The following is a 27906-nucleotide window of genomic DNA, read 5'->3' as shown; positions in this document are numbered from 1 at the left end:
TTTGCACAACACATGCCAAATAAAAACCAACTAATGTAACTGCGTTGATTTTGCTATTTGACAACCAATATTTGTCTAACATTATTGTCTACCAAGCAACCATAAGTTGCTTGGTAGACAATAATGTTAGACAAATCATCCTGATCATAATAAAAAAGTATATTTTGGCATTAGTAATATGCCATTTAAATTAAGATATGCAAACCATCTTAAATCATTTGCATCAGTTAAGTATAGAAATGATACAGAACTATCTAAGTAAATATGGACCTTAAAAGACCAAAAGATAAAGCCTTATATAGAATGGAAAATTGTCAAACATTGCTAACATTACAATCTAGCAACAAAATTACACCACCGTCTCAAATAAAAAATGTTATTTTATCACATAATAGAAAAAACCTACTAAATAAAAAATAAAAAAATTGTATCTCAGTGTCGATAAAAAAAATTTGTATTATGTTTATTTGACACAGTCAAATAAACATAATAAGAATTTTTTTTATTGACATGTCAAAAGTCATTCTAAAGCAATTTTTACAATTTTGTAACAATTTGTGCGAAAGAGCAGTAACAAAATCTTTCAAAATCATATTCTATATTTGTTAAATTTGATTAAAGCGGCTGCGTATAAACTTTTTGTTTTAAATTTATTTCGATGTATTTATATATTTACACAATATTTCACTGACCTTTTTCTTTCAGCATCATCAGGTGAATATATATATACATGTATATATATATATATATATATATATATATATATACATATATATATATATATATATATATATATATATATATATATATATATATATATATATATAATATTATAAATGCATTACTTATTTCACATGTTATTGTTAAGTATTAATTTTTATTTAGATTATATCAACTTTAGGGAAGAATTAAAGGTAATTGAAGGTTTATTAGTTGGAACTCTTAATATTTTGAAGAAGGTTTTTACATTGTCTTTTAATGTAAAACCAAATGAGTTCAGTGTTGGTTTAAAAAATGTTCTTTTTGTAATTTTGGATGATAAGCATGGCGATTACATTAGGAATAGTCTTAGTGTTTGGTTTCACCAAGATGGCTCTGGAAAGCTTGTTATTTTTGCTGGAGTGAGTAACAATACTAGTTACTACATTGAAACGACTCCTCTCTTGTTAGGTCAATGGTCATCCGTTAAAATATGTCAAAGTTTCTTTGATAGCAACTATTGGTTGTCTGTTGATCTGAATGGAGTAAATATTTATACAGTTAATAGTCCTGATGTTAGAGATTTCAAACTCGTAAAAGTTTATGCTTCTAATCTTTGGAATGATACTCAAAAAGGTTCCATTGCTGATCTTTTGATAATTAATGGTAATGTTGGTAAGAATATTTTTTTCATCAATTTGGATTCATTATTTTCATTAATCTTAATTCATTATTATATTAGATCTTTATTTTAAATAAAAATTTTCATACAATAAAAAAAAATAGTACTTTTTATAAAATCAGTTTTCATATGCTCATAAAATAAGCTCATAGAGAAAGAATGCCGTGTGTTTAAAAAGTAGATTTTGATGTTGACTGGTCTTAGAAGCTTTTAAAAAATAAAAAGTAAAACTACATCAGTATAATTCTTTGATCAATATTGCTTAAATATTATGGTAGTTTTTGCCTAAAGTTATGCTAGTGTGTGGTAAAAATTCATGTATTTTTTAGCTTCTTAATGTAAATCTAAATTATTCTTTTAATTAAGTAAATGTTAGTGAAAAACCTATATAAAAGAATGGTGTCTATAATAATATGTCTATAACAATAATAATAATAATAATAATAATTTAAGCATTATTTTGCAGTTTTTAATTTTAAACTAATTTGCATTTGAGATATTATATTTATTTATCATTATTCTTTAATCTAGAGTACCTTGTTGGTAGTGTATTAACGCCATTGGTGAAAGGAAAAGTAATTGCTAAGATACCTAAGCTTGACAAAGAATATTTAATTTCATTTGATTTTATTCCTAATATGTTTATTTTTGGTTTACATAGTATTATTTGTTTCACTTTGAGCTCTAAAAGTTGTGCTTTTGGTATTTTTATACACAAAACTGATGATGGAAAAATCAAAGTTCTTGATTCAATTTACAGTAATTCTAACCAGGTTATCATCACAAATCAAATTAAATTAAATGAGTTTTCAAACATCATTGTAGAACAAATTTTAAAAGACGCGGTTTATACATACAAAATCAGTATAAATAGAGAAGTTGTAATTTTTAAAACTATTGAGCAACCTGAAAGTTACAATGATGTTTTTGTATATTCTTCAGATCCATACTTTAAAGTTCAAAATGGTTTAATAAAAAACTTGTTTATTATCAATGGTAATTTAAGTAAGTTTTTTTTACATTTTAAATGTATTTTTAAACTGAAAATATTTTAATAACATTAGTTCTGTCTATCCTGATTTACTGTTGTTTTCTTATATTAATCAATTTTAAAATTTTATAATGATAGTCATGAGAACACATTTAATAGTTATTTTATGATAGTCATGAGAACACATTTAATAATTATTTTATAATGATAGTCATGAGAACACATTTAATAATTTATTATCATAGTCATAAGAACGTGTTTACAAATTTTAAAAATGTTATTGCATATGTATTGTATATATAATGTTATTGCATATGTATTGTATGTATAATGTTATTGCATATATATTGTACATATAATGTTATTGCATATGTATTGTACATATAATGTTATTGCATATGTATTGTACATATAATGTTATTACATATGTATTGTATATATAATGTTATTGCATATGTATTGTATATATACTGTTATTGCATATGTATTGTATATATAATGTTATTGCATATGTATTGTATATATAATGTTATTGCATATGTATTGTATGTATAATGTTATTGCATATGTATTGTACATATAATGTTATTGCATATGTATTGTACATATAATGTTATTGCATATGTATTGTACATATAATGTTATTGCATATGTATTGTATATATAATGTTATTGCATATGTAATGTATATATACTGTTATTGCATATGTATTGTATATATAATGTTATACTATTTATGTTTATAAAACCAATTATGTTAATGTATGGTAGTGAATACTTTTTATTAAACCAATTAATCAGTTTGTTTTTTTGCATTAAAGATTTTTTGTTTTAAACTGTTTAATAAATTTATTAATGCTGTACAAATGATGTACAATCTAATAAATTTATTTACTTTTTTTCACATTAATGTTTTACGAAAAAAAATTTAATATAACATTTATCCTGAACAGAAAGTTGCATTGTTTTCTGATGATACTACCATTTATTCTTGTCTTGATAAGAAAACAACGGTCTCTGATTGCTTGATGGAGGCATTTGAGCTTAAAAAGGATCTCACTTCTGCTAAAGCATGTGACTCTCAGTGACTGGTGAACATTTTACTCTGATAACGCTCAATTATTTTTCATCTAATTATTGTTGCAATAATCTAGATCTTCCAATATCTATGAACGACAATGTACTTGATGAGTCATCTACCCTTCATCTTCTAGGATTAACTCTTACTACTGATATAACTTGCAATCTTTTAAGTCATCTGTTAATCATTATCTTGCTCTATAAATTATATCTTTTCGCTTTCAGTAACTTCCAACTTTAAAAGTGATTGGTTGCAGCCTTTAATAACCTCAATAAACTTAAAAAAAAAGGGAACTATGGTCCAATAATGAAACTACTTGGTGTAGTTAAGGTAATTTTAAAATATTATAGCGTCTGTATGATATTTTGTTGACTACAACATATTTCCATTAAATGATCAGGTCTGTGAATTATGATAAAACGAAAAAAATTAAAATGATAAATTTTGCGATATTATAAAATATAAATGCTTATAGCGAAAAAACCCAGACCTAAGATTCCTTTTTTTTTAAAAAAAAAAAAATCTTAAAATCACAATTGCTTGTCCAAATTTTAATAAGATTTTAAATAAATACGTTTTTTAGGTGATATGAACATTATAGTTTAAAAATATGACCTGTTTTGATAGTTTATTGGCAATTTTTTTAAATTATAAGCTCTTTCTTGATCGGAATTCTAATATTTTTTGTGAAAATTGATAGAAATATTGTGTTTTGACATATTGTTTTGATATATAGTTTGTATATAGGTATATTTTTTGACATATTGTTTTGATATATAGTTAATATACGTCAGAAACGATTAGAACTAGGATCAATAGTAAATTAAACAACTTTTTTAAAAGATTTTAACTAAATCATGTTAACGCCGATGAGCGGAATTGACCTAAAGACTCCAAAATGGTGTTCTTTAGATTTACTATTACTGGTAGTAAAAAGGTTTTGAAATTTATATATAAAAAAGAAAAGTTTCTTTAAATATTAAAAAAGTCTGAAGCAAAAAAAGTTATACCATTTAAAGCTCTTGTTTGGACATACTACGCTGAGAAAACTATACTAATTCCAAATAAAAGAATTCGAATAATTTGTAAATCGCCTTAATTACACCGAGTATGAAGCCATCTGAACCCAATTTAAATAAAAAAAAATGTTTTTATATAAATTCACACATTTTATTAGTTACCTTTAATCAGTACTTTATCCTTGATTAAAACCTTAAATCTTTTTCTTTATCCAGTATCAGCAACCAGTTTAGTTTGTAACTGACACTGTAACCGGTATCTGACACAGCCAGTTTAGCCTGTATCTGACACTGTATCTGATGGCTTTGGCTTGATATTTATGATTTTTTTTTTGGTTTCTGTATTTAATAAAGTTTTTAAATGTTTACAGTTTACTATTTATTTAACAGGGTACAATAGGTAAACACTTAAGATCATGTATAAGTTTTTATCATAAATTAATTATAATTAGTTAAAATAATTGGGTTATCTAATTCAAATAAACTAAATATTAAGTTTTGATAAACTTTTAAAATATATATTTTCATTATTTTTATTAAATGTATAGAAAAAGCAGTTAAACTAATTTTTATAAGAAATTTTTTTTATTTTATTTTGGCATACATAAAGACAAACATAAATTGTATTATGGCATACATTAAACAAACTTTGAATGTTGATGTTTATGGAAGCATGCAAATAGGAGATTTTGAGACTTTTGAGACATATTTTTTGTCAATACTTATTGAAATAAATTAACAATTTTAATAATAATATAAATGATAAAAAAATGAATTGGTTGAATGAGGGAGCGTTCACTAAATGTATTGAAGTCCAGAAAGTTAAGAGACTTTAATATGAATAATGTAAGCATTGTGAGCTAGACCCGAAAATGAATCTTTTATTGATTTTTGCTCTGGCTTCGACCTATAATTTGTACAATTAACATATTTAATAAACATATTTAATTATAGTAGTTATGTAAAATAAATTACCTATATTTAAATATATTTAGTTACATTATTTATATTTAATTATATTATTTATATTTAATTATACTAATTATGTTAAATAAATTTAGTTATATTAGCAGTATTTAATTGTGTTAGTTATACTCAATTAAATTAACTATGCTTAATTATGTTAACTATATTTAATTACATTTTTATGTTAATTAAATTCAATTATACTAGTTATGTTTGCTAAATTTAATAATGCTAAGTTAATTTATATAATCTATATTTAATTATAATAACTTATGTTATTTATATTTAGTTATATCGTTATATTTATTTTTATCATATTTAAGTTTATAAATGTATTTATATATAATTAGTAATATATAAGTATATATAATTTTTTTATTATTCTGGTTCACTCCCAACAAGGCTTAACCACTATTAAGTTGGGAGTTACTTGAATAAAAAGAATAGAGCTATATAGCAAGGAAACAGTTGACAAAAGACTCGAAAAGATAGAGGGGATCCATCTATGTTTACAATACATTTTTGGACCTTGTCTAGAAGAGAAAAAAGCATCATTAGAAAAACCAGTCCAAATATTACAACAGTATTCCGTACAGGGACAAATAAGAGATTTGTAGAGATAAAGAATGGAATCGTGAGTAAGAAAATGGCGAGCATGATAAGGAAAAGTATCCTTAGCGGACGCTAATTTCGCAACTGATTGAATATGATTTTTTAATTAAAGGTCAGTAAACACTCATCTAAGAAGGCATAAAGTTGAAGCCTCAGTGAGAGAGTGTCCATTCATTAATATAGAAATGTCATTAGTATTACATATAATACAGTTGTTTGCTCTAGAGAGCTCTATAATATAGCTCTATAATAGTTGTTTGCTCTATAGAGTTTTCTTAATTATGTTAACTATATTTATATTAGTTATAACTATTATAATTAATTCTTTTTTATTTTAAAATTTAATTATGCTATTTTAAAAAGTTTTGAAAAATGTTTCTTTATTTTAATATTTAATTTTTTTTTAGATAGCAGTATGCAACCTGTTATTCTTTTTTCCCCAGGTAGTAAAACCATTATTTTAAAACTTATTTTATGTAAAATTATTTGACTGATTTTCATTTACTAATTTACTATTTACTTGCTAGAAGATTGGTAAAAAGATTTGAAAATATTTTTTTGCTTTTATGATAATGCAGACTTAAAAAACTTTATTAAACCCAAACCACTTTTATGAAATTTTTATTGAAAAAAATTGATAAAGATAAAAACAAGGAAATTCTTATAATCAAGCTTTAATAAGGAAATAAAATTCAAGTTAGTTTTGATTCTTTTAATGCTTCATTTTTTGTTTACTTTTTTTTTTTTTTAACTTAAAGAGCTACATTTGCATGTAGCCCTTTAAGTTAAAATTATTAAAGAACTATCGACAAGGTCCTGCAACTGGACTCATTGTAGACTTTTTTTATATATTTTTAATTTTATATTACTGATTGTTAACAAAACAATTTTGTTGTCAATTTTTTACCATGGCTTGTCAAAAGAATTAACAATATATTTTGAGTATATCTAAAACAAACAAAAAATTTATATATATATATTTTTAAACAACTTTAAATTATATTCTACAAAATAAAGTGCTCAATGTTCTTAAAAGAACAGAGCCATTATAAATCCCCCTTTTGAAAAATATTTTTTTAAAAAAGCATAAGTAATCATTTCAAAGAATTCTTTTTATAATAGTGTCAGCAAATTCCACAAATGTGTGAAATTTTACAGTAGTTAAGACATTTGTGTCTTCCTGTAATTTAATGTTTGATATAAATTTAAGTCTTTATTGATAAAACACAGTGTTGAATGAGAAAAATTTTTGTCAAGTGATTTTCTACTAACTTTTATATATATATATATATATATATATATATATATATATATATATATATATATATATATATATATATATATATATATATATATATTTGTTTAATTATTCAGAAATTAATAATATTTATAAAATTTTAGTCCATGAAGAATAAAATGTTTATAATATATTGATGAAGAGGTGCAACACCAGGCAAATTCATGCTGACAAATTGGGCACAGAATGTGCCTATACTTTTAGTGCGTCGAATTGGCTTTTAAATGCATCAGTTGAAAAAGAGTTAACAACACTTGAAGGTAAAGCATTCCATGTGTTGACTACGCGATTTGTGAAGAGCTTTTCTTGACTAATGGCTTAGTAAGTCTTAAGCTATTGCCACGAAGGTTATACTGGGAAAGTGTTTGTGCATAAACTTGAGGCACAACAAATTTAATTTTCTCAACGCCATGTGCAATCTTATATTGCTGAACTAGATCATTTTTAACTCGTCTATCTTCTAGTTTGGTTAGGCCTAGAATTCTAAGCCTTTCTTCATATGATTTATGTTTGATGTCTGTGATCAGCTTTGTTGCATGCTTTTCAATGCTTTCGAGAGCCTTGATTTCTCCCTTCAGATGTGGTGACCACAATTGGATGGCGAATTCAAGGTGTGGTCTAATGTATGATTTGTAAAGGATTTTCCAAAGTATGAGACCTCTGCTTCTGAAGGATTTCTTCAGACGACCAAGTACCTGGTTTGCTCTTGCAGCTGCTGCTTCAACTTGATGCTTGACTTTTAAGTCTTCTGAAACAAGAACGCCTAGATCTCGTTCAACTGAAGTTGTACACAGTTCTTGTCTTATTCTTATCTGATTAGTCATTGTGTGTCACATAGACTGATTTGTTGGAGCGACCTACTTGCATGTATTTGCATTTGTCCAAGTTGAAGAGCATTAGCCACTTTTTTGACCATTCTACTGCTTTATCAATGTCTAGCTGAAGACCTGCTTTGTCCTTCTCTGTTTTGATATATCTTGATGTGGTGAGCTATTTTGTCCGGTAGGTCATTTATGTAGAGCATGAAGAGCAACAGACCTAGCACTGATTCCTGAGGCACTGCACTAGTTACCTCTTTCCGCTCAGATTCAGTTTTGCCAATGACAACCCTTTGCTTTTGATTAGCCAGCCAGTTTGATATCCATCTGAACAGTGAGCTGCATAAACTGTAAGCTTTTAGTTTATGCAGAAGTCTTTTGTGCGGCACTTTGTTGAAGGCTTTTGCAAAATTAGTGTATATCACATCTATTGTATAGCCATGATGTATTGCATCTATGGCCTATGGCTTTTGTGAATAGACCATTGTTATAGCAGTGCTTCATAACTCTCTCATGAATGAAGTTCTCCATTATCTTGCATGGTACTGATGTTAGTAATATCAGTTTGTAGTTTGAATGCTTCCTTTTGCTACTGGTCTATTTGATTTCGATTGCTTTATTAGGTTTTTCTATTACTAAATTATAGTTGTTGTTAGCTGAAAAAGAATTAAAGATACTTGTCCAATTGATGGCTATTATATGCTCTGAGATGGCATCATAGTTTGCTCTAGTTCATGTATACCTCTTTTCATGTTGTCTTTTGTTTGGTTGTTGTTTGTTACAAATAAACCAATGATAAAATAATGTGATTCACCTGCTGGCATGTGAGCTAATGAGTTGCCTTTATGTAGTTCAATAATTTGGTCTGGTTTGTCTGCGATAAGTAAGTCAAGTGCGCTTCTTGGCTCTTCTTCTCTATTTCTTCTATAAGTATGGAACGTTTCCATTTGTGTAAGGAAGTTCATGTTTAGACATTGTTGGAATAACAATCACTGTGATGCTCATTTTGCACGTGGACAACTGTTGCTGATGCTCCGTCTAAGTTCTTTGTATGTTGTGTGACTGAAGTTGAAGTTGCAGTAGATTAACATGGATGAGCATTCCAGTTTTGAAATGCCTTGCTTTGCAGTATTGATTGTCTTAATTACTTTTTAAAGCATTACTTTGTCATTGCTTTGCGGATGATAAATGCAACCCAGGAAAATCAACTCGTTCCCTAACTTTATAACTCTCCATACTTGCTCTATGCCCGATAAGTTCAATTGTGTTATATCTGTTTCAGCTACCGGTTTATCATTTTTTAAGTATAACAATACTTCTTGTTACTGAATTTTTTGGGGTTGATGTATCTTACAGATCCAGTACGTTTGTGGGTGATCCACAAACGTACGCTAAGTTGAAGATTTGGTTACTTTTTGTCATGTCAAGGGAGAATGGTTTTTTATTTGTTGTTCTTAAATTTGCTGCTGGAGGTCTGTTTGCCAAAGCGCTGATTTGCTCACGTAAGGTTTTGATGTTGTTATCATGCTGCTGCTTCACTTCAACTACAGCTATTCTCAATTCACCTTTGATCATATCCGCTGTTTATATATATATATATATATATATATATATATATATATATATATATATATATATATATATATATATATTATATGTTTATATATATAAATATGTTTATATATATATATATATATATATATATTATATGTTTATATATATAAATATGTTTATATATATATATATATATATATATATATATATATATATATATATATATATGTTTATATATATATATATATGTTTATATATATATATATATATATATATATATATATATATATATATATATATATACAGTTATGGACTTAATTTTAGACTCAAACTTCAATTTTAACAAAAAACTTAATTCCATAACCATATATTTAAAAATGATAATAAAAATAATGATTTATTACAGCCTGCTAATACTTGTATGAATGTCCTTTCAATTTTAGTACTTCTTTAATGCGCTGCGGCATTGAATCCACCAAATTTTTGCAGATGTCAGCTGAAAATGAGCACCAGATAACTTTAGTTTTTTTAATTAAATCCGGATTGGAGGAAGGCTTTTCTTGGGCAACTCGGCATTTAATTAAAACCCATAGGTTTTGGATTGGGTTTAGATCTGGCGAATTTGAAGGCCAGTTCAATAACTCAATTCTTTATGATATAAACCAGTTTTTAGTTTGCTTTGAGACGTGGCAGGGGGCTGAGTCCTGCTGGAACACAGTGCAATTGTGAATCGCCATAAATCGTTCCAAACTGTCATTCAAAATATTTATGTATGCTTTTGAATTTAAAATTTCTCCTTGATTCATAAATCAAATGGAACCACGGCCATGTGCTGAGAAGCACCCCCACTCCATCACATGAGCAGGGTGTTTAACAGTTTGAACTGTAAACCTTGGGTCAGTTGCTGATGAATGTTTAGGACGTCGAACCCAATGTTTATAGCTTGCCATCAAATGAAAATTACTCTCGTCACTAAACATGACTTTTGCCCAATCTTCTGATGTTTAATGAGAGTACTTCTTACAAAAAAATATTCTCTTCTTCCATTGGATATCAGAAAGAAAAGGCTTCTTTAAAGGCCTTGACGCCCGCATAGAAAGTCTGTTGGATAAAATACGTCGAATATGATGAGTGGAAACATTCAAATTTAAATTCCTTTTGATAGCTGAAGATGTAATAGTGTTTTCATTACTTCTCATCGAATTAAATGTTCTTTCTGCGCTGAAATAAGCCTCGGTCTACCAGGATGATGTTTAGGTTTGATTGAACCAGAAGAACTAAACTGCCTTACAACATGCAATGCTGAAGATTGTGATATTCCCAACCTGGATGCAATGTCTCTTGTGTTATAATTTTCCTCAAATAATAAAATAACTTGAGATCTAATCGATTCATTAAATGTTTTCTTCTTCCCTATTATGGTGTTTTAAAATAACTGAAATAAAACAAGTTAAAAAATTAGCCAGCTACACAAATTCACAACTTCTTGATAAATAATTGACAACAATAATCGTTTCCTTTTTTATACATAATTAATGTTTTTACTGGAATTCCAAATCCATTAGATGCTATTTTTGCATATTATATCATCAGATATATTTAATTCCATGAAACAAATTTATTCACCAAGTTATTTATGCATGCAACATACTTATTATGCTATTTTCACACTTTCATCATGAAAATTTTGATTTTATCACTTTGAGTCTAAAATTAAGTCCGTAACTGTATATATATATATATATATATATATATATATATATATATATATATATATATATATATATATATATATATATATATATATATATATATATATATATGTATGTATATATACATATATGTATTTATATATATATACATATTTAAATTTTTTAAAATGTAAAACAACATTAATTATAGTGCTTTAAGTTTCGTGCCATACACAGCAATCGTCAGCTATTAAATACATAAAAAACAGTTAGAAAAGTATATATAATATATATATATATATATATATATATATATATATATATATATATATATATATATATATATTAAAAATAGTTGTAAGTGTCTTGGAAGTAAAATTTGTTATTAGTGAATTTTAAATGTATCATTGAATAACTTTCTCTGTATAACTTTATTACCAGTCTAAAATCTTTTTTAAAAATTTAATTTGCTATATCGAATTATGATGAGCTGATTGAGAGTTGGTGATGGGTTAATTAAAACATGCTAAATGTTAACTTGGTAAAAGGGGCTTTTATTAATTAATTAAAAATCTAAACTGACCAAGGAATCTTTTTGTATAAGTTTTAAACCAATCATAATTAAATCTATAAATAAAAATGAGCCTCTAAAAACTTGCACATAAAGAAAAAAGAAAAGCCATACACCAAAGATCAAGTCGTGCTTTAGTACAAAGTACAAATTAAAACTTTTTCAGTCAATAAAACTATTTAATCATTCAGAATACCAGTAGCAAACAATTATGGTGTGTAATACACAGCATAAGATTGCCGCAAAATTAACTCCGATAGATACATTTATCATATTATTTAATTAGGATTGAATTTAGAAGAACATACAATGATATCATCACACTAGAGACCAACTACTTGTAACACTTAAGTCAAACTCATTTGTTTACCAATGGTACCCCAGGATGGTGTTTATATTATAAATTAAATTATAAATACCAGGAAGGTATTTATAATTTAGTCATAATTGGATAGTTAACATGTGTTAACTATCAGGTTATTTTATCATTTCTATAAATCTTATTTCAAGCTTATTTGTCTTACATTTTACAGAAATTTGTCTCAAAGAGTTTGGCAACTTCAACAGTTTTATGCTGAGACAAAGTTTGTCAATTTATCAAAAGAATGCTGTTTAAGCTGCAAGTTTACTTTAGACAAAACCTTTCAACTCTAATGATGTTTTTACTTGCACAAAAACAGTCACTGGGATTAAAAATTGTGCATTGTTTAAACTCAACATCAATAAAATTGATAAATCAAAATTGCAAATTGCAAACACATTTGAAACACAGTCATCTCAAAATGATTCTTAGTGATCCCATCCATCAGAATCTATATAAGTACCACCATAAGTTACATTAGCTACACCATTGGAGCCATGGTTTATGAATCTACACCAATAGCATCTGGCATCAGCATTTGTTGCATAGTTTTAGTTACCTTACCAACCTTTAATATTGTAGTAGCTCCAGCTGTTTAAATTAAAAGTCGAGAAGAAGTTGAAAAAACATTTGCAATCTTCCCAATTGCTTGTAACAGCTTTGAAACAAATGTTATGTATCCAAGTCATCCAAAAAACAGAAAAATGTCGATGTATATGTTTTTTTGGCCTAATAATTTGTACTAAAATTTTTTTATCTATAACTCTAAAACTACAAAATGTTGATCTGTAACTTTATAAACGTTTCTATGATATAATAGTAACTTTGTATACATTTCTATGTGAATACTAAAGTTGTAGCTTTGATTTAGCTTGATTTAATTTAATATACATACTGTAGTGGATTAAAGAGATAACAACTGGTACACCATACATATTAATTACAAAATAACAATTTAAGAACTAAATTAATTAATATAATTAAAGATTCAACACACATAACTATTGGAATGAGAGATTAAGATGTCTTTGTTAACACCTTTTGTATAAAGTATAGATAATGTCTCATTAAATATTTTGTTGAAAGAAAGTCCTGTCATTAGATATTTTTATGTTATATTATAAATTCGAATTGAGAAATTAATTAACATTTATTTAGATTATATTTACCGAAGAGAAGAGTTTGCAATCACCCAAGGTTTATTTCTTGGAACACTCAAAGTGTTGATGAAAGTATTCACTTTGTTGTTTAATATTAAGCCAAGAAAATATAGTAAAGGTTTAAAAAGTATTTTTTGTATATTATTGGATGTTGGGAATTATGGTAACCAAAATCAGGGTATTTGGTTTTCCCAAGATGACTCTGGTGTGCTATCTATTTATTCTACATTAAGTGTTTACAACAACTACTCTATTATAACAAAACCCCTTCAATTGGATGAATGGTCTACTATTAAAGTATATCAAACTTTGTCAAATAAAAAATATAAGTTTTATGTTGATTTAAATAGAACCAACATATATAGTATAGAGAATTCTTATGCAAGAGTTTACCAAAACTTAAAAGTATATGCTTCTGATCCTTGGCAAAAAGCTCAAAATGGTTTAATTACTGACCTTCTGATTATTAATGGAAATGTCGGTAATAATAATTTTTATTGCGTTTATAACTATATATATTTTTAAAGAATGACTTTCTTTTATTTTTAAAAAATTAATTTATTTTCAACACATTTTAATCAAAAAAATTGTATTGTAGAGTACATTGTTAGAGAAAATAGTATTCTATTAAAAAAAGAAATGATTGTTGCTACGATACCAATTCTAGAAAAAGAATACTTGATTTCATTTGATATTTATCCACATTATTTTGCTTTTGGTTTGCATAGTGTTATTCATTTAACTACTGGTCTTGATAATGCGAGTCATGGTGATGAAGTTCTTGGTATTTGGTTTCATAATGATGGAGACTTTGAAACTTTAAATCATTTGATGGCGATAAAACTTCAAATTATTGCTCCTATTAAAGGGAATAATAATCAAACTGAAACTAATCTGGTTGGTTTAAATAAATGGTCAAACATAGAAGTTAGTCAAGTTTTAATTAGCAAAGATTATATTTATTCAATTAAAATAAATGGACAGGTTATCTTTTCAGTTCCTAATGACTTAGCCCAAAGTTTTGATAATGTCAAGGTTTTTGCATCTGATCCATGGTCTAAACCTCAAGATGCTTTAATAAAAAACTTTTTTGTTGTTAATGGCATTTCAAGTAAGTTTTTTTTTTTTTTTTTCTTTGAAATTTTTTTTAAAACAATGATTTTTTAAACTTAAATTAATAGCATATATATTTATTTTTTTAATAATTTATTTACTTATAATATTATTAATTTAACACATTTTTTACACATCTTTTATTTGTTTTGAAGCATAAAATTAATTTTTTGTGTTGAAATATTTTTTTACTAGATAGTAGCTTGAAATCTATTGTACTTGATTCTCCAGGTATCAAGATTTGTTTTATTGAATATTCAGTTTCATTACCAAAGCTAAAAGTATTTTATTATTAAGTTTTTGTTTTTTTTAAAGGGTGAATTGCAACACTCTTATCGAGTCCTCTACTATACATTTTTTAGATTTTTATTTATGATCCTCTAATTGAAGCTATATATATAGTTCATTGCAAAATTAACATCAACTTCATAACTTCAAGTTGCTTTTCTTTATCCTGCTTTCAATTTTTATATTTCTTTCATTCCATTCATTACATTTCATTACATAGAGTAATTCTTAAACTTTTTTAATTTTTTATTAAATACTCAAATTTACTTAAAAAATTATAACTCACTATACTCAGTCCTGTTTTATTAATCATTATTTTGTTTCTTTTTACATTTTTTTATTATTACAGTGGAGGTAGTTGTTTGTTGATATTTAATATAATAGCATGATTTTGTGTTTCAAAATTTATGCTTTTGTTGTTTTACTGGGCCTTTGTTAACATGATTGATCTTGAGGTCTCCTCTAGAATATAATTTGTTTTTTTTTTATTTTTCAAACTTATTTTCACTGTATTTATGTATATACATTAGAGTGTACATACTCAGCGCAATACTTAAAAATAAAAACAGATTTACCATTGTCATGAATAAAATAAAGGTGAAATTTTGCATAATAAATTTTTCCTAAATCTAAGCAAAACTCTATTAATTTAATATTGTATTGTATATTTATGCGCCAATAAATCGGCTGAATGGATCTATAAGATCAATAAATAAGCTGAATGGATCTATAAGAGTTCAAAGTATAAAATAAAGGTAAAATAAAACATTTAATTAATAAAATAAATATTAAATATCAAATATTATAAATAATCTAGGTATTTGGCTTTTCCAAGATGGCTCTGGCATGTCATCTATTTTTGATGTAATGAATTGGAAAAATTGATGAAACCCAACTTAATATATTGGCAGAAACTCTGTATTACTTATTCTTTTTTTATTGATTCTGTGGCTGAAAATGACAGATCCAATTTCATTAATAACACTTTTAAAAATTTAATATGCCTTGGTTGTAGAATTCTACCAACATTCCTTCTTATACCAACTTCTCACATAATCTTCAAACCTCTATATACTATAAAAAATAATTATGTCAAAAATTATCTTGAAGTTTTTAAAATGCCAAAATTATTTTCTATACACAAATTGGGTTCAAACTAGAAAAAGCTTCACAGACTCTAGAGCCTTTAAAAAAAATATGTCTTTCAAAGTAGCAGTAACATTTTTATTAAAACACACAATAAGCTCATGCATTAAATTCTGATCAAAGTCAGAACCTTGTGTTATCCCAGTATGTGGTTTTACAATGCTTTGTAAAAGTATTAACAGCACCACATTTATGCCCATCTAATTTATATAACTATATATACAATTGAGTTAGCATCTGCTAAGGCTGCTTTCCTTTATCATGCTCACCCATTTCTTACTCCTGATTCCATTCTTTATCTCTACTAATCTCTTATTTGCTTCTGTATCAAATACCATTGCCATATTAGGGCTGGTTCTTCTAATAATGCTCTTTCTCTTCTAGAAAGAGTTCAAAACACATTATAAACATAGTTGGACCTGCTCTATCTGGCAACTTGAACCTCTTTCCCATCATCATAATTTGCGTCTATTTCTCTTTTTATAAATACCATCATTTTTGCTGCTCAAAGGAGCTTCATCAACCAAAAATCATTTTTGGTTGACTCTTACTAGTTTATTTACTAATAAACTGCCATCTTTCACTCAAAACTTCATCTTTCTACTATTTAAAACTTCTTACTATTTAGAATTATTGATTCTATTGTTTAATTCTTTTATTTTGTAGTTTTTTTCTTTTTCTTTTTTTTTTATATATGTATATATATAAAATCCTAATTTTTTTTTTTGTATTTAGTTTTGCCAGTTTCAAATACCTCTATAAAAAGTAAGTTTTATATTGTTTTATTTAACATTTTATTAAATTTTTTGTATTATAAATTGTATCATTTTTTTAAATTATTACTGTTATATTAGAGCATAAAAGAAAACTGTGATAGGGTAAATGTTAGGTTATCATATTCATAAAAAAATGGAATAACAGTTAATAAATAGTTCTTAATGACAAAATATTTCAAGTTCAAGCAAAATTCCTTGTTAATTATTTATTTACTAAAGATTAAATATGTAACAAAATATTTCTCAAGTTGTTCATTTTGCATGTATTTTTACTTATGTCTTTTATTAAAGTACTTATTTTAACAATTAATTTTTTTAATTAGTTTTAGTTATATTTATTAACAATATATATTTAACAATGTGGCGTTAGTGTTGGTCTTGGGCTCTCCAAATATATAATTAGTGATTGCAGTGCATTCCTGAGGATGAGGGAGTGCATTCCTGAGGATGAGGGAGTGCATTCCTGAGGTTGAGGGCCTTTTATTCACTACTTACTCCTAATTGGATAACGCACCAACATTTTTTTACCTCTTTTACTTTATATTATTTTCAGTGTCTTTAATATTTGTATTATCTCTTTGGTTTATATATGTTGTTATTCTGTTTTTTTGTAGTTGCTCAGGTATTAATTATTATTTTAATACTTTACTAGTTTTTTTTTAGACTATGACAGGTATTAAACTAAATCCCAGAAATATAGTTTATTAATTCTGTATGACCGTAGAAACCAGCAACTGTCACACAGAGGGGTCTCATGTTTCATAAACATGAAGTCCTGAGATTGAAGAGTGCTTTGGTTTTTTTATAATTTATTTATATTTTTTTTATTTGAATTTTTTTGTTTCTTATATGCCACCACTATTTTCTGACTTTTGTTTAGTTATGCAAGCTCTCGTTATTTTAATACTAATAACAGAGTTTTTTTTTTTTTTTTATGTGGGTCCCACTGTCACAATAGCACATTTGTTTAATACGCCACTTAGCATGACAGCGATTCAGAGTTTTCATTGGCTCAGGGTATCATTTTTATATTGGCATCTTTTTTTTTTTTGGTTATGTTAGCAATTATAATATCATTAAATCTTTCATAAAAAAGAATTTTTCTACTTTGGAGTTTCTTTCTTATAATTAATAATGATATTGTTTTTCATATATTTATATACATAAACTATACTATACCCCTATACCCCTATATACCACTATACCCCTTGGAATCTATACTTTTATATTCTCACTTCACAATTCTGCAATCTAAAATCACTATACCCCTATATACCACTATACCCCTTATATATACCACTATACCCCTTGGAATCTATACTTTTATATTCTCACTTCACAATTCTGCAATCTAAAATCTGTTATTAGAATAACCACTTCCATGTTTACTTGACCAGACAGCAGCATGGATCAGCTACATTATCTCTGTATATACTATATGAAATCTTTGTGTTGCAGCTGTATAAATTATTCTCATTGGTCTGGTGAGCCATGACTTCTTCAATGTGCACCACAACAAAGCATATATTAGACTATCCCTCTGATGTGATTACAGTGCTTGAAACCTTATAAACACACTGGAGGCTAACACACACTTTCATTTGGTAGCTCCACAATGCAAATTGTATCAATGCTTGCAGCCTATGTCCTTGGATCTTTGGATTTAAAATCTTACTTTATAGTACATCACTTCACATTAGTACAGTGTGCTAACTTTTTTAGCTAAAAGTTAAGGCTTTTGACCTCTAGTAACTAATTTGTGCATTTGATCAATTGAAGTTCATTTACTAGGCCTTACGTCAGGCTAATAAATTGAGTCATTTAGAATATACATTCTGTATAGTCACACAGATGACATTTTTTTTTAATTTATAGATTTAAAATTTGTAATAGTATACAATACTGCTTGGATTGTATTATATGATAATATACAATACCATTTGCTTTTTATATTATATTGCGTTGTATTGTTAATTATTATATGTAAATTTTGTAACTAAAGTTAAATATTATAGAAAACATTATTTATTAAATGTTAATATACAAAGATATTATAATAATTATTAAAAAATAATATGGTGGTTATATATTATAATTATAGTAATATAATTAGTTAATAAAGTATATTAACCTTATATATTAACAAATACTGAAGGTTGCAAATTGAAAATAATTTATTAAAGTTTTAAGAATAGTATACAAGGCGTGTTAGTAGTTTATATATGAAAACAATATATTAAATATAGACAATGCAGATGCAGAAAATTAACAAGGTTTTATACTTTAAAAAGAGCATTATTTGAGTAAATGAAAAGTTAAATAAATATATATTAAGACAAAAAGTTTTATTAAAATTTTTCTAGAGAACAGTGTGATTCAATGATTGTTAATAAATTTAAGCAAAACACTAAAATATTACATAAATACATAACATCTAACTACTGTCCCATTAGTTTTCTTCTTATCATAAGCAAGGTTTTTGAATCTTTAATTAACAAATGCTTAATCTTGAATCTAATAACTTTTTGATCATCAATATGGATTTCGATCTTTATGTTCTACAGCTGAATTGCTAACAGTTATAACTGATAGGTTTTATTGTACATTAGATAGAGGTGGCAAAGGTAAGGCTATCACTCTTGACATTTCTAAAGCTTTTGATAAAGTTATAAGCTCTATTCTTACGGTGTATCAGGTAACACCTTTAAGATTATAGAATCCTTCCTTTCCAGTTGTTGTATTAAAGTTGTCTTCAATGGACAGCACTCTTTTTCATATCCTGTAACTTCTGGGGTTCTCTTTATTGTGCTTGCCACTTCCTTACTCAGGATTCTATTCTTTATCTCTATAAATCTCACATCTGTTCTTGTATGGAATACTGTTGCCATATCTGGGCCGGATCTTCTACAGATGCCCTTTCTTTTTTAGACAAGGTGCAAAAATGCATTGTAAACATAGTTGAACCTGCTCTTGCAGCCAACCTCCAACCATTATCACATCATTGTTATGTACTTCTCTATCTCTTTTCTATAAATTCTATAATGGGCACTGCTCTAAAGAGATAGCGTCATTTGTGCTATCTACTAAAATTCATTCTCATATTACTCATCATTCAATTAAGTCTCATCCTTTTTCTGTGACTCTAAAAACTCTTATTTGTCTAGTTTTTTTTTCTACAAATTTTTGTTTTATCCGGATATCTAAATAGTTTTCCGGAAATAGAAGTTAAAATTATTTTTTTTGTTTTCAAATAATTAAAAAAAGTAAAAGATTGTTCATCCATTACTTTATGCTATATTTTAGGTGAGGCATTATTTGTACAAATAGTTTTTCTTATTTGTACACGTTCATGTATTATTACAGGAGTTCCCAAGTCCAATTTATCTCAAAATTGGAGTAATTGGTCAGCTTTACATAAATAAAAATTTTAGCAAAACCCTAAAAATTTTAGTTACGTTAAGCTGAGCAATTATCCAAAAATTTCTGAGTAAAAGCAATTGGTTTTTTTTATTCACCCAGGCAATTAAAAAATGTATAGTGGTGGAATAAAGTCTTTGCCACACTGTTGGATTTTACACAAATTGTACTTAGGTTGCCTTGGTATATTACTTTTTAAAGCTTTTCCTTTGGGAATTTGTCTAAATCTCTAATTGGACATCTCCCGCGTTATTAGCCACAGTTTTCATATAGTTTAACTTGTAAATTTAATTGCTATTGTTGGTTGATTGAGACACCTGTCATTATCTTCAATACAATCTGTATTATGCTGGTAAGTAAAATATAGTTTTTAGATGATTTTGCGCATATTTATTGAAATTTGTGGTTGCTGTATACCACATATTATCACTCTATAACTTTTACTACAATTATGATTAGTCTAACGCCATAGTAATTATCAGTTAATTACTAATTATAACTAGTAATTATAATTAGTCTAATTAACTACAATTACACATATATCATTATTTCACACCAAATCTCTAATTTATTTTTTATTCTTGTCAACTAAACTTAACATGAACAATTATTTTCTACATAATTTTATGAGTTATTAGAAAAAAATGTGCTTTTTTGTATAGGATTGTTATTGATATGGCCATCCCATTTTCTCTTGAACAATGCCTGCAAATAGTGGTAATGGCAAAACAAGGAATTTCCTACAGGGACATTGCTAAAGCATTAAAGGTTAGCTTGAGGACTGTCACCTACACCATCAAAAGAGAAAGAGAGAGAGACTGGGACAGTAAACGACAAAAAGCGTTCTGGCAGACCACGCAAAACGACCATTCGGGAAGATTCGCTTTGGTTCGGTAAGTCTGGCTAATCGCTTCGACACGGCATCTGATGTAGCCAGTTACATGGGAAAAACACACAGCATCAATCTGGCAGCAAGAACCATAAGGAAACGCCTTCAGCAAGCTGGGTTGAATGGCAGAATTGCTGCCAAGAAGCCATTATTGCGGCCTGACAATATTGCGAAGCGACGAGCATTTGCAAGGCAGCACAAGAACTGGACTGTTGAACAGTGGAATAAAGTGTTGTGGAGTGATGAGAGTTGTTTTACTGTATTCTGTGGAGTAAAATGAGCATATGTTAGAAGGAAAGTTGGTAAGAGATTTAGTTCTCAATGTGTTGCACCAATAGTGAAACATGGTGGAGGTTCCCTTATGATTGTCGGTATTTGGTGTTGGCTGGCTGTATCATTGTACAGGCACTGTTAACCAAGACAAGTACATAGAAATACTCAAAACACAAGTTAAACTATCTGCCACCAAGCTTTTTGGCAGGAATAAAACGTTTGTTTTTCAACAAGACAATGCTCCCTGCCACAAAGCCAAAAAAGTTACTGAATACTTTCGAACCGCACACATCAATGTGATTGAATGGCCACCACAAAGTCCCGACTTGAACCCCATTGAAAATTTGTGGGAGGAACTGTTCAGAATGGTGCAGAAAATTTGGATGCAATTTGGATTGAATTGTGGGAACAGTTGGAGTCTGCTTGGCAAGCAATCCCAATTGCCACAGTCCAAAAGCTGGTACAGTCAATGCCTTGGCGCATACAGACAGTCATTGATATGCGTGGTGGACACACAAAATATTAACATTTTTTTATATTTGTGTTGTTTTTTTACAAGTGCTATGCATTTATATCATCTGAGTCATGTTTAGTGCTGTTTGGTGGTGCTTTAACTTTTGCATAATAAAAATAAATGACTTTTTTCTTGTTTTTTCTGAGTGTGGTATAGACTTTATGCCGCTACTGTATGTATGTATATAATTAAATTATAAAACATGTTTTATGTTAATTAAAATTACCAAATCAATTGATTTATTGAGATTTTATTAACAAAAAAACATTTATTGTTTTGCCATTATACTTCGGGTTAAGAGGTTAGCATAAACTTAATATTTCTCGTTGTAAAATATCTGGTTTGAATAATAAATGCACTTAACTCAGAGGTTTTTCCTTTGAAAAAATGTTTGTGTTTAAGTTCGACTAAAGACTTTTGACATAATAAAAATTGTAATTAAACAAAGAATACAGCTTTCTACTTTGTTTTGTTTTTATTTCCATTGAAATATTTTGTTTCCATTTACAGTGAAATCAAATTTATTTGCACTATTTTATCACAAATCCAAATAAAAAAGAAAGATTTGTTATTTTGGTTTTGAGATTTTATTAGTAAAACTTGTATCATAATTTTTAAGTTTACTTATCTTAAATCTATAGCATAAATATTAATTTTGTTTTTAATATAAATCCAATATAAACTATACTTTCAAAGTGTTTACTTATTGAGATTACTTGTTGTTATTTTTATTTAGTTATTATACATTTTATAAACAGTTATATATAAGCATTGATCTACATAAAAATTAATTTCAAAAGGGAAAACCCAAACATAACGTTTATAACTCGAGTTAAAAGAGAGTTTAAGCATACACGCGTTATCTCAAGGCAGTGTTAGTACAAACGCTAGCAAGTTTGCTACCACAGCAAATTCAAAAAAACGTTAAGCATGACACATTTTTAACATATGCATTTTAATTCATTAATTATTCATGATATTTTTAAATTAAAAGTATTTTTAAAAATAATTCCAAGAACAATTCCAAAAAAAAAATCTGCGCTATAAACAATCGAAGCGATCTTACGAGAAAATCTTCATCAAAGTTTACTTTAAATTTAAAGATAGCATAGGGAGTTAGAAAGACATTGACCTCAAAAATATTTAAAAAACAAAAGATTTCTAGCATACGTTTTAAACGTGATGCATTAAAAAGGATGTTTCCCCTATTTACAAGAAATTCTTTTGTATTCCTACTACTGGCTTGAGATAATGCTTATTTGATTAGACTCTCTAAAGTTATTTGAAAGACATTTTTTGTTTGACATCATTTATTAACAACAAAAGCATTTAACGCACCAGTATTTTTATTTTAAAATCAATGATCCTGAACTTACCTTTAAGAAAAAGAAATGCCAATAAAAATTATTTATTAAAAAGTTTTTTGCTAATGTGTTGATAAATACTTTTTTTTGTAATGTTTAAATAATGTGAAACTTATCTTTTAAGATTATTTAGGATATCTAAACACTCAGGACTTAGACATCACTCTAATTATTTTGACTATTTCACCTAAAAATCTAGTTTAAATTAATTTTTAAACTTTATTTAAGTAAGTATTAAAATACTTTTCTTTTATATAGAATTATGCCTGCCAAAAATTTTATTTTCAAGCACATGAGATGTTCTTAAATACACAAAAAGCCTTCTTATTCCCAGATTCTTCCGGAAATGTTTTCAAAATATTTTTATGGATATTATTAGAAAAAATTTTTGCGGATTTTTAAAATATGACCAGGATAATCTATGGGTGATGTGTAAGTTATTGGACAAAATAAAAACGTCAATAACTTATTTATAAATGAAAAAAAATCTATTATATTTTTTTAAAATTAAGTATTTATTTTTTAATAAAAATAATTTATTTTTTAAATCAAAAAACACCACTATCTGCAATTGATCTCAATTTTGCTCTAATGCCTTTCATAAGCCACTGAAAAATTTAAATTGATTTCTTGTAGTTTTAATTTAATTTGATCAATCAAAACATGTTCTGTTAAAGCTTGCCAATCTCCCTCAAAAACCTTCTATGCCAAATGTCCCCAAAAGTTTTCAATTGGTTGTGCTTGAGGCACATTTAGGGATTGGATTTATCAACGTAATAGATATATTGGTTCATCCAATTTAGAGAATCTTTATAATAATGAGAACTTGCTAAATCTGGCTATAATAAATATAGTTAAAGTCTCCATGATACTTGTGAATGAATGGAAGAAGTTGTGTTTTTAAACATTCATCAATATAGATCAATGAATTAATTGCTGCAGCCTCGAAAGTGCAAAAGATTGGCTTGGACATACCACGATCCGAAATGGCTATCCACATTAATAAATTTTTTGGAAATATTTTTTCTATAAAACAAACACCTTCTGTGCATGTTTTTTAGTTGTTTGTGTAGTATCTAGAATTTCCGGCATGTTGTCCCCTACAAAACAAAAGTATTTTTCGCCATTAATGACCAGAAGCAGTTATGTGTTGGTTAACTAGATTCTGGCTTCTATTAGTTGGTTAACTAGTATCCGGCTTCTTTTCTTTGCTTTTTATTGTTTTCATATATTTTATTTCTGAATCTATTCACGCTTTCTATATTTAATATTCATTTTTTTTAACTGAAGACCAAATGTTGATTGATTTACACTGAATTTAAAACCTATTTATCTCTGATTGACCCCTATTTAATTGTTAACAAGTCTCGTTAATTCAGCTTTTCTTTCTCTAGTCCAGGACATTGGATGACCAGGGTGCTTTCTATCAAAAACAGTTTTAAGTCTTTTTAAAAATTAAAAATTGTACTTTAAGCAAATACTTCCTTTTCAAAATGATTTACGATTTATTTTAGTTTTGTATTAGATTTATTTATAAAAAAAATTTTGAGTTGCTTTTGAAAAGATTCTTGTTCAGCTTTTATGCCTTCACAAAAACAAATTATTATGCTCAAATAATTAAATTAAGATTTGTCCAATAACTTTTGCATCACCCGTTAATTGTAAAAGACTTTGTACAATCTTGAATACTACATAGATACATAACTTACGCATCTAAATGTGAAAGACTTTGTACCATCTTAAATAATACATACATGCATAACATACACATCTAATTGTAAAAGACTTTATACCATCTTTAATAGAGAGATAACTCAAGAAATAGTACAAATACATAATAGAAATGATTACCAAACTTTATATTAGTAATTAAAGATGCTACCTTTATTCAACATTAAACGTAATTCAACATAAAATAAAATAAAAATTTTAAAGTTAAATATTAAAAGAATTTAAAGAAATAAGTGTTTTAGTAGAAAAAAGTACATTCAAACCGTCATTCAAACTGTCATTAGAATTAGCATTCATACTGTGCCTATAAATTCTCCCTTCAGCCCATAAACAGCCACAGTATAAAAGATTTTGTTAAAATTAATATAAGAGAATAATATATTAAATATTCGGCATTAATATATGAGGATAGTTTACTAAATATATGTAAAGAGTATGTTATATTTTTAATGTTTTAATTTGTATTTATACATTTGTAAAAAATGCTTATGAAACTGTACTTTCTATTTTACTGGGTTGGCCAATAAATTCTCACCGGTTTTTTTTAATTTATCTTAATTTTATTTTTTTAAATAAAATAACAACAAATTAATCAATAATGTATTCTCTGTTGTTGTTTATCACTTGTTCCCAACATTTAACAAGTTTTTGATTCCTCTGGTGGATTGTTGATTTTTATTGTTTTTTCTCAATACTTGTGGCACCCAAGCTTTGAGTTTTTGAACCATTTTCATTGAGTGGAAATTTTCTTCTACTGTTGATTTATTGGATCCTAAATGCTCTGTCCATTCTCGGGTTACTTGACATGCATCTTTGTGCAGAAAGCAGCTTCAGTGGCTTGTGCATCTTGGTTAAACGCAAAAAGAAAGTGGTATTGAAACTTTAAAATCCATTTAAATGCTCTAAAAGATAAAAAAAATGAATGCAAACAAAAAAGCCAAATAGACTTGTAGAGCGAAAAAATCTCTTTTGAATAACACAAAACATACTAACCATTTTATTTTGATCACAAATTTTTTAATTTAAAACAACATCAAGTTTTTTTAATTTTATTTTTTAATTTAAAACAAATCTTTTAATTTAACCCAATATTAAATATTAAGACAACCCGATATTAAATATCAAGTGTGATATTTATTTCAACCTTCTTTTTTGTTTTAGAGAATATTTCCACTACAATTGCTGCAATATTAGTTCCTCTTTTTATTATATTTATTTTAATTGTTGCTGTTGTGTTAAGAACTCGTCAAAAAAATATCAAATCTCAACAATCAAGCTTAAAATTCAGTTTATACAAAATGGAGTAAGATTTAATTTTTTTTTTTTTTAATGAATGATATTTGAATATTTAAAAGTCTAAACATATGAATTGGTGAAAAGAAGAACAGTACTAGTCCAACATTTTCATTTTGAGATAATCAATGTTTAAGTTTTAAACAGTTATAGTTTATAAACTATTTACTTTGGATGTGAGTTATCTTAGCAGGTGCTTACTTCCATACCCTAAGGACCTGTTAATATAGTGGTAGTTCATAAAAAAAAAGTTGTTCTTGATACAAAAATTAAATAAAATCCTTTAAAAAGTACTATTCTTCCTCGCAATCAAATTTTTACGAATTAGGGGAAAAAAAACTGAACTTTACGTGAAAAGCTATACTTTATTAAACAAATTTTTAATAAAAAACAAAGTATTTAAATTAATAAACAATAGTTGTTTCAATAAAAAAAAGGTTAATTATCTTCCTCCTCGTTGGCGGTTGTTTTCCGGGAATATATATTTTTATAAAACTCAGTTGCATTTGTGGGTATGTAACATTCCAGATTATTAATATCATTGATCTTTATTTCGTTTGCAACTGGTTCCTAAGAAACTTTCTTGGTGGGCAGTTGTTATTCAACTCGATTTTTTACAAGTTTAAAAGTTCTGGACCATAATCCATCAATGAAGTCATATGTAGTCACATACCCAGGCATTGCTCTGTCATGAACAAACGTTTTATAATCCAATACAGAAAATCCACAATTGCATATGTCATCTCTGATGACAGTAGGCCACCAATCTTTAAAATTTAAAATGTCCTTGTGTGTGATCTTTGTAACCGTAAATGGTTTGGAATTTTTTTTGCTTCAGACTATCAAATAAATATACTCATCCACAAGATAGATACGATCATGCTTTCGTATATTTCTTTTGATAGTTTAAATTATAGGGAAGGAATGAGTTAAAATAATGATTAATTTTCTTAAAATACTTTCCAGCTTAAAGAGCTACTAGAAATTGAACAAGGGTATGGTTTTTATTTTGCCCAGAGCAGCCATCAGAGAATAGATTAAGTTCTTGAACAGAATCTGGAATTGTTGTGAAGATATAGTTCTGTAGAAAGGTACATACTTCATTTAAGCCTTTTTGGGCCTGTCCTTCGGGATGAACATAACAGTGGCCTGTATTAGTTCCCAGATTGTGAATTTCAAAGGTATTCACCCAAAGCTGACAATATTAAAATACCTCTTGAACAGGTATTTGCGGAAGAGGAAGGTTTTGCATGAAGTCAAACACAGTGCGGCTATGTTTGGATTTGTATTACAAAAATTTGTTATGCCTCCAATCTTATTATAAAATTTATTAGCACATCTTTTGTGGACCATGAGTTGCACTGCCGCCACTCTTTTAGCATTGTTGTTTAAGTTTTTGTCCTGTATTCTAGATCCCAAGTTCTCACATTCTGAGCACACATCCAAGTCTGAGATAGTATTTTCTTGAAAATGCTTTAGGTAGTTCTCATACTTAATTTTATTTGTCAGGTCGGGGTGTTGCTTTATAAACAAACTATCCATTGTTTTAATATTTAATCTGCTAGGCAAATATTTCAAAGTTTTGCAAGAATAATTAGAT

General features: G+C 27.2%; 1 protein-coding gene across 1 annotated transcript in view; it reads left to right on the top strand.

Annotated features, from left to right (window-relative positions):
* The first annotated feature begins 836 nt into the window (after positions 1–836).
* The window catches only part of LOC136085584 (uncharacterized), a 41327-nt gene continuing 14257 nt past the window's right edge, over positions 837–27906 (top strand). The window contains exons 1-7 of the mRNA XM_065806904.1: positions 837–1374; positions 1913–2386; positions 13501–13983; positions 14101–14613; positions 14811–14896; positions 17489–17498; positions 26175–26316. Coding sequence (XP_065662976.1) covers positions 837–1374; positions 1913–2386; positions 13501–13983; positions 14101–14613; positions 14811–14896; positions 17489–17498; positions 26175–26316 — 2246 coding nt within the window. The remainder of the gene's footprint in view (positions 1375–1912; positions 2387–13500; positions 13984–14100; positions 14614–14810; positions 14897–17488; positions 17499–26174; positions 26317–27906) is intronic.

The sequence above is a fragment of the Hydra vulgaris genome, chromosome 09 (assembly GCF_038396675.1).
Source record: "Hydra vulgaris chromosome 09, alternate assembly HydraT2T_AEP".
Lineage (NCBI taxonomy): Eukaryota > Metazoa > Cnidaria > Hydrozoa > Anthoathecata > Hydridae > Hydra > Hydra vulgaris.
This window is presented reverse-complemented; position numbering and strand designations above follow the sequence as displayed.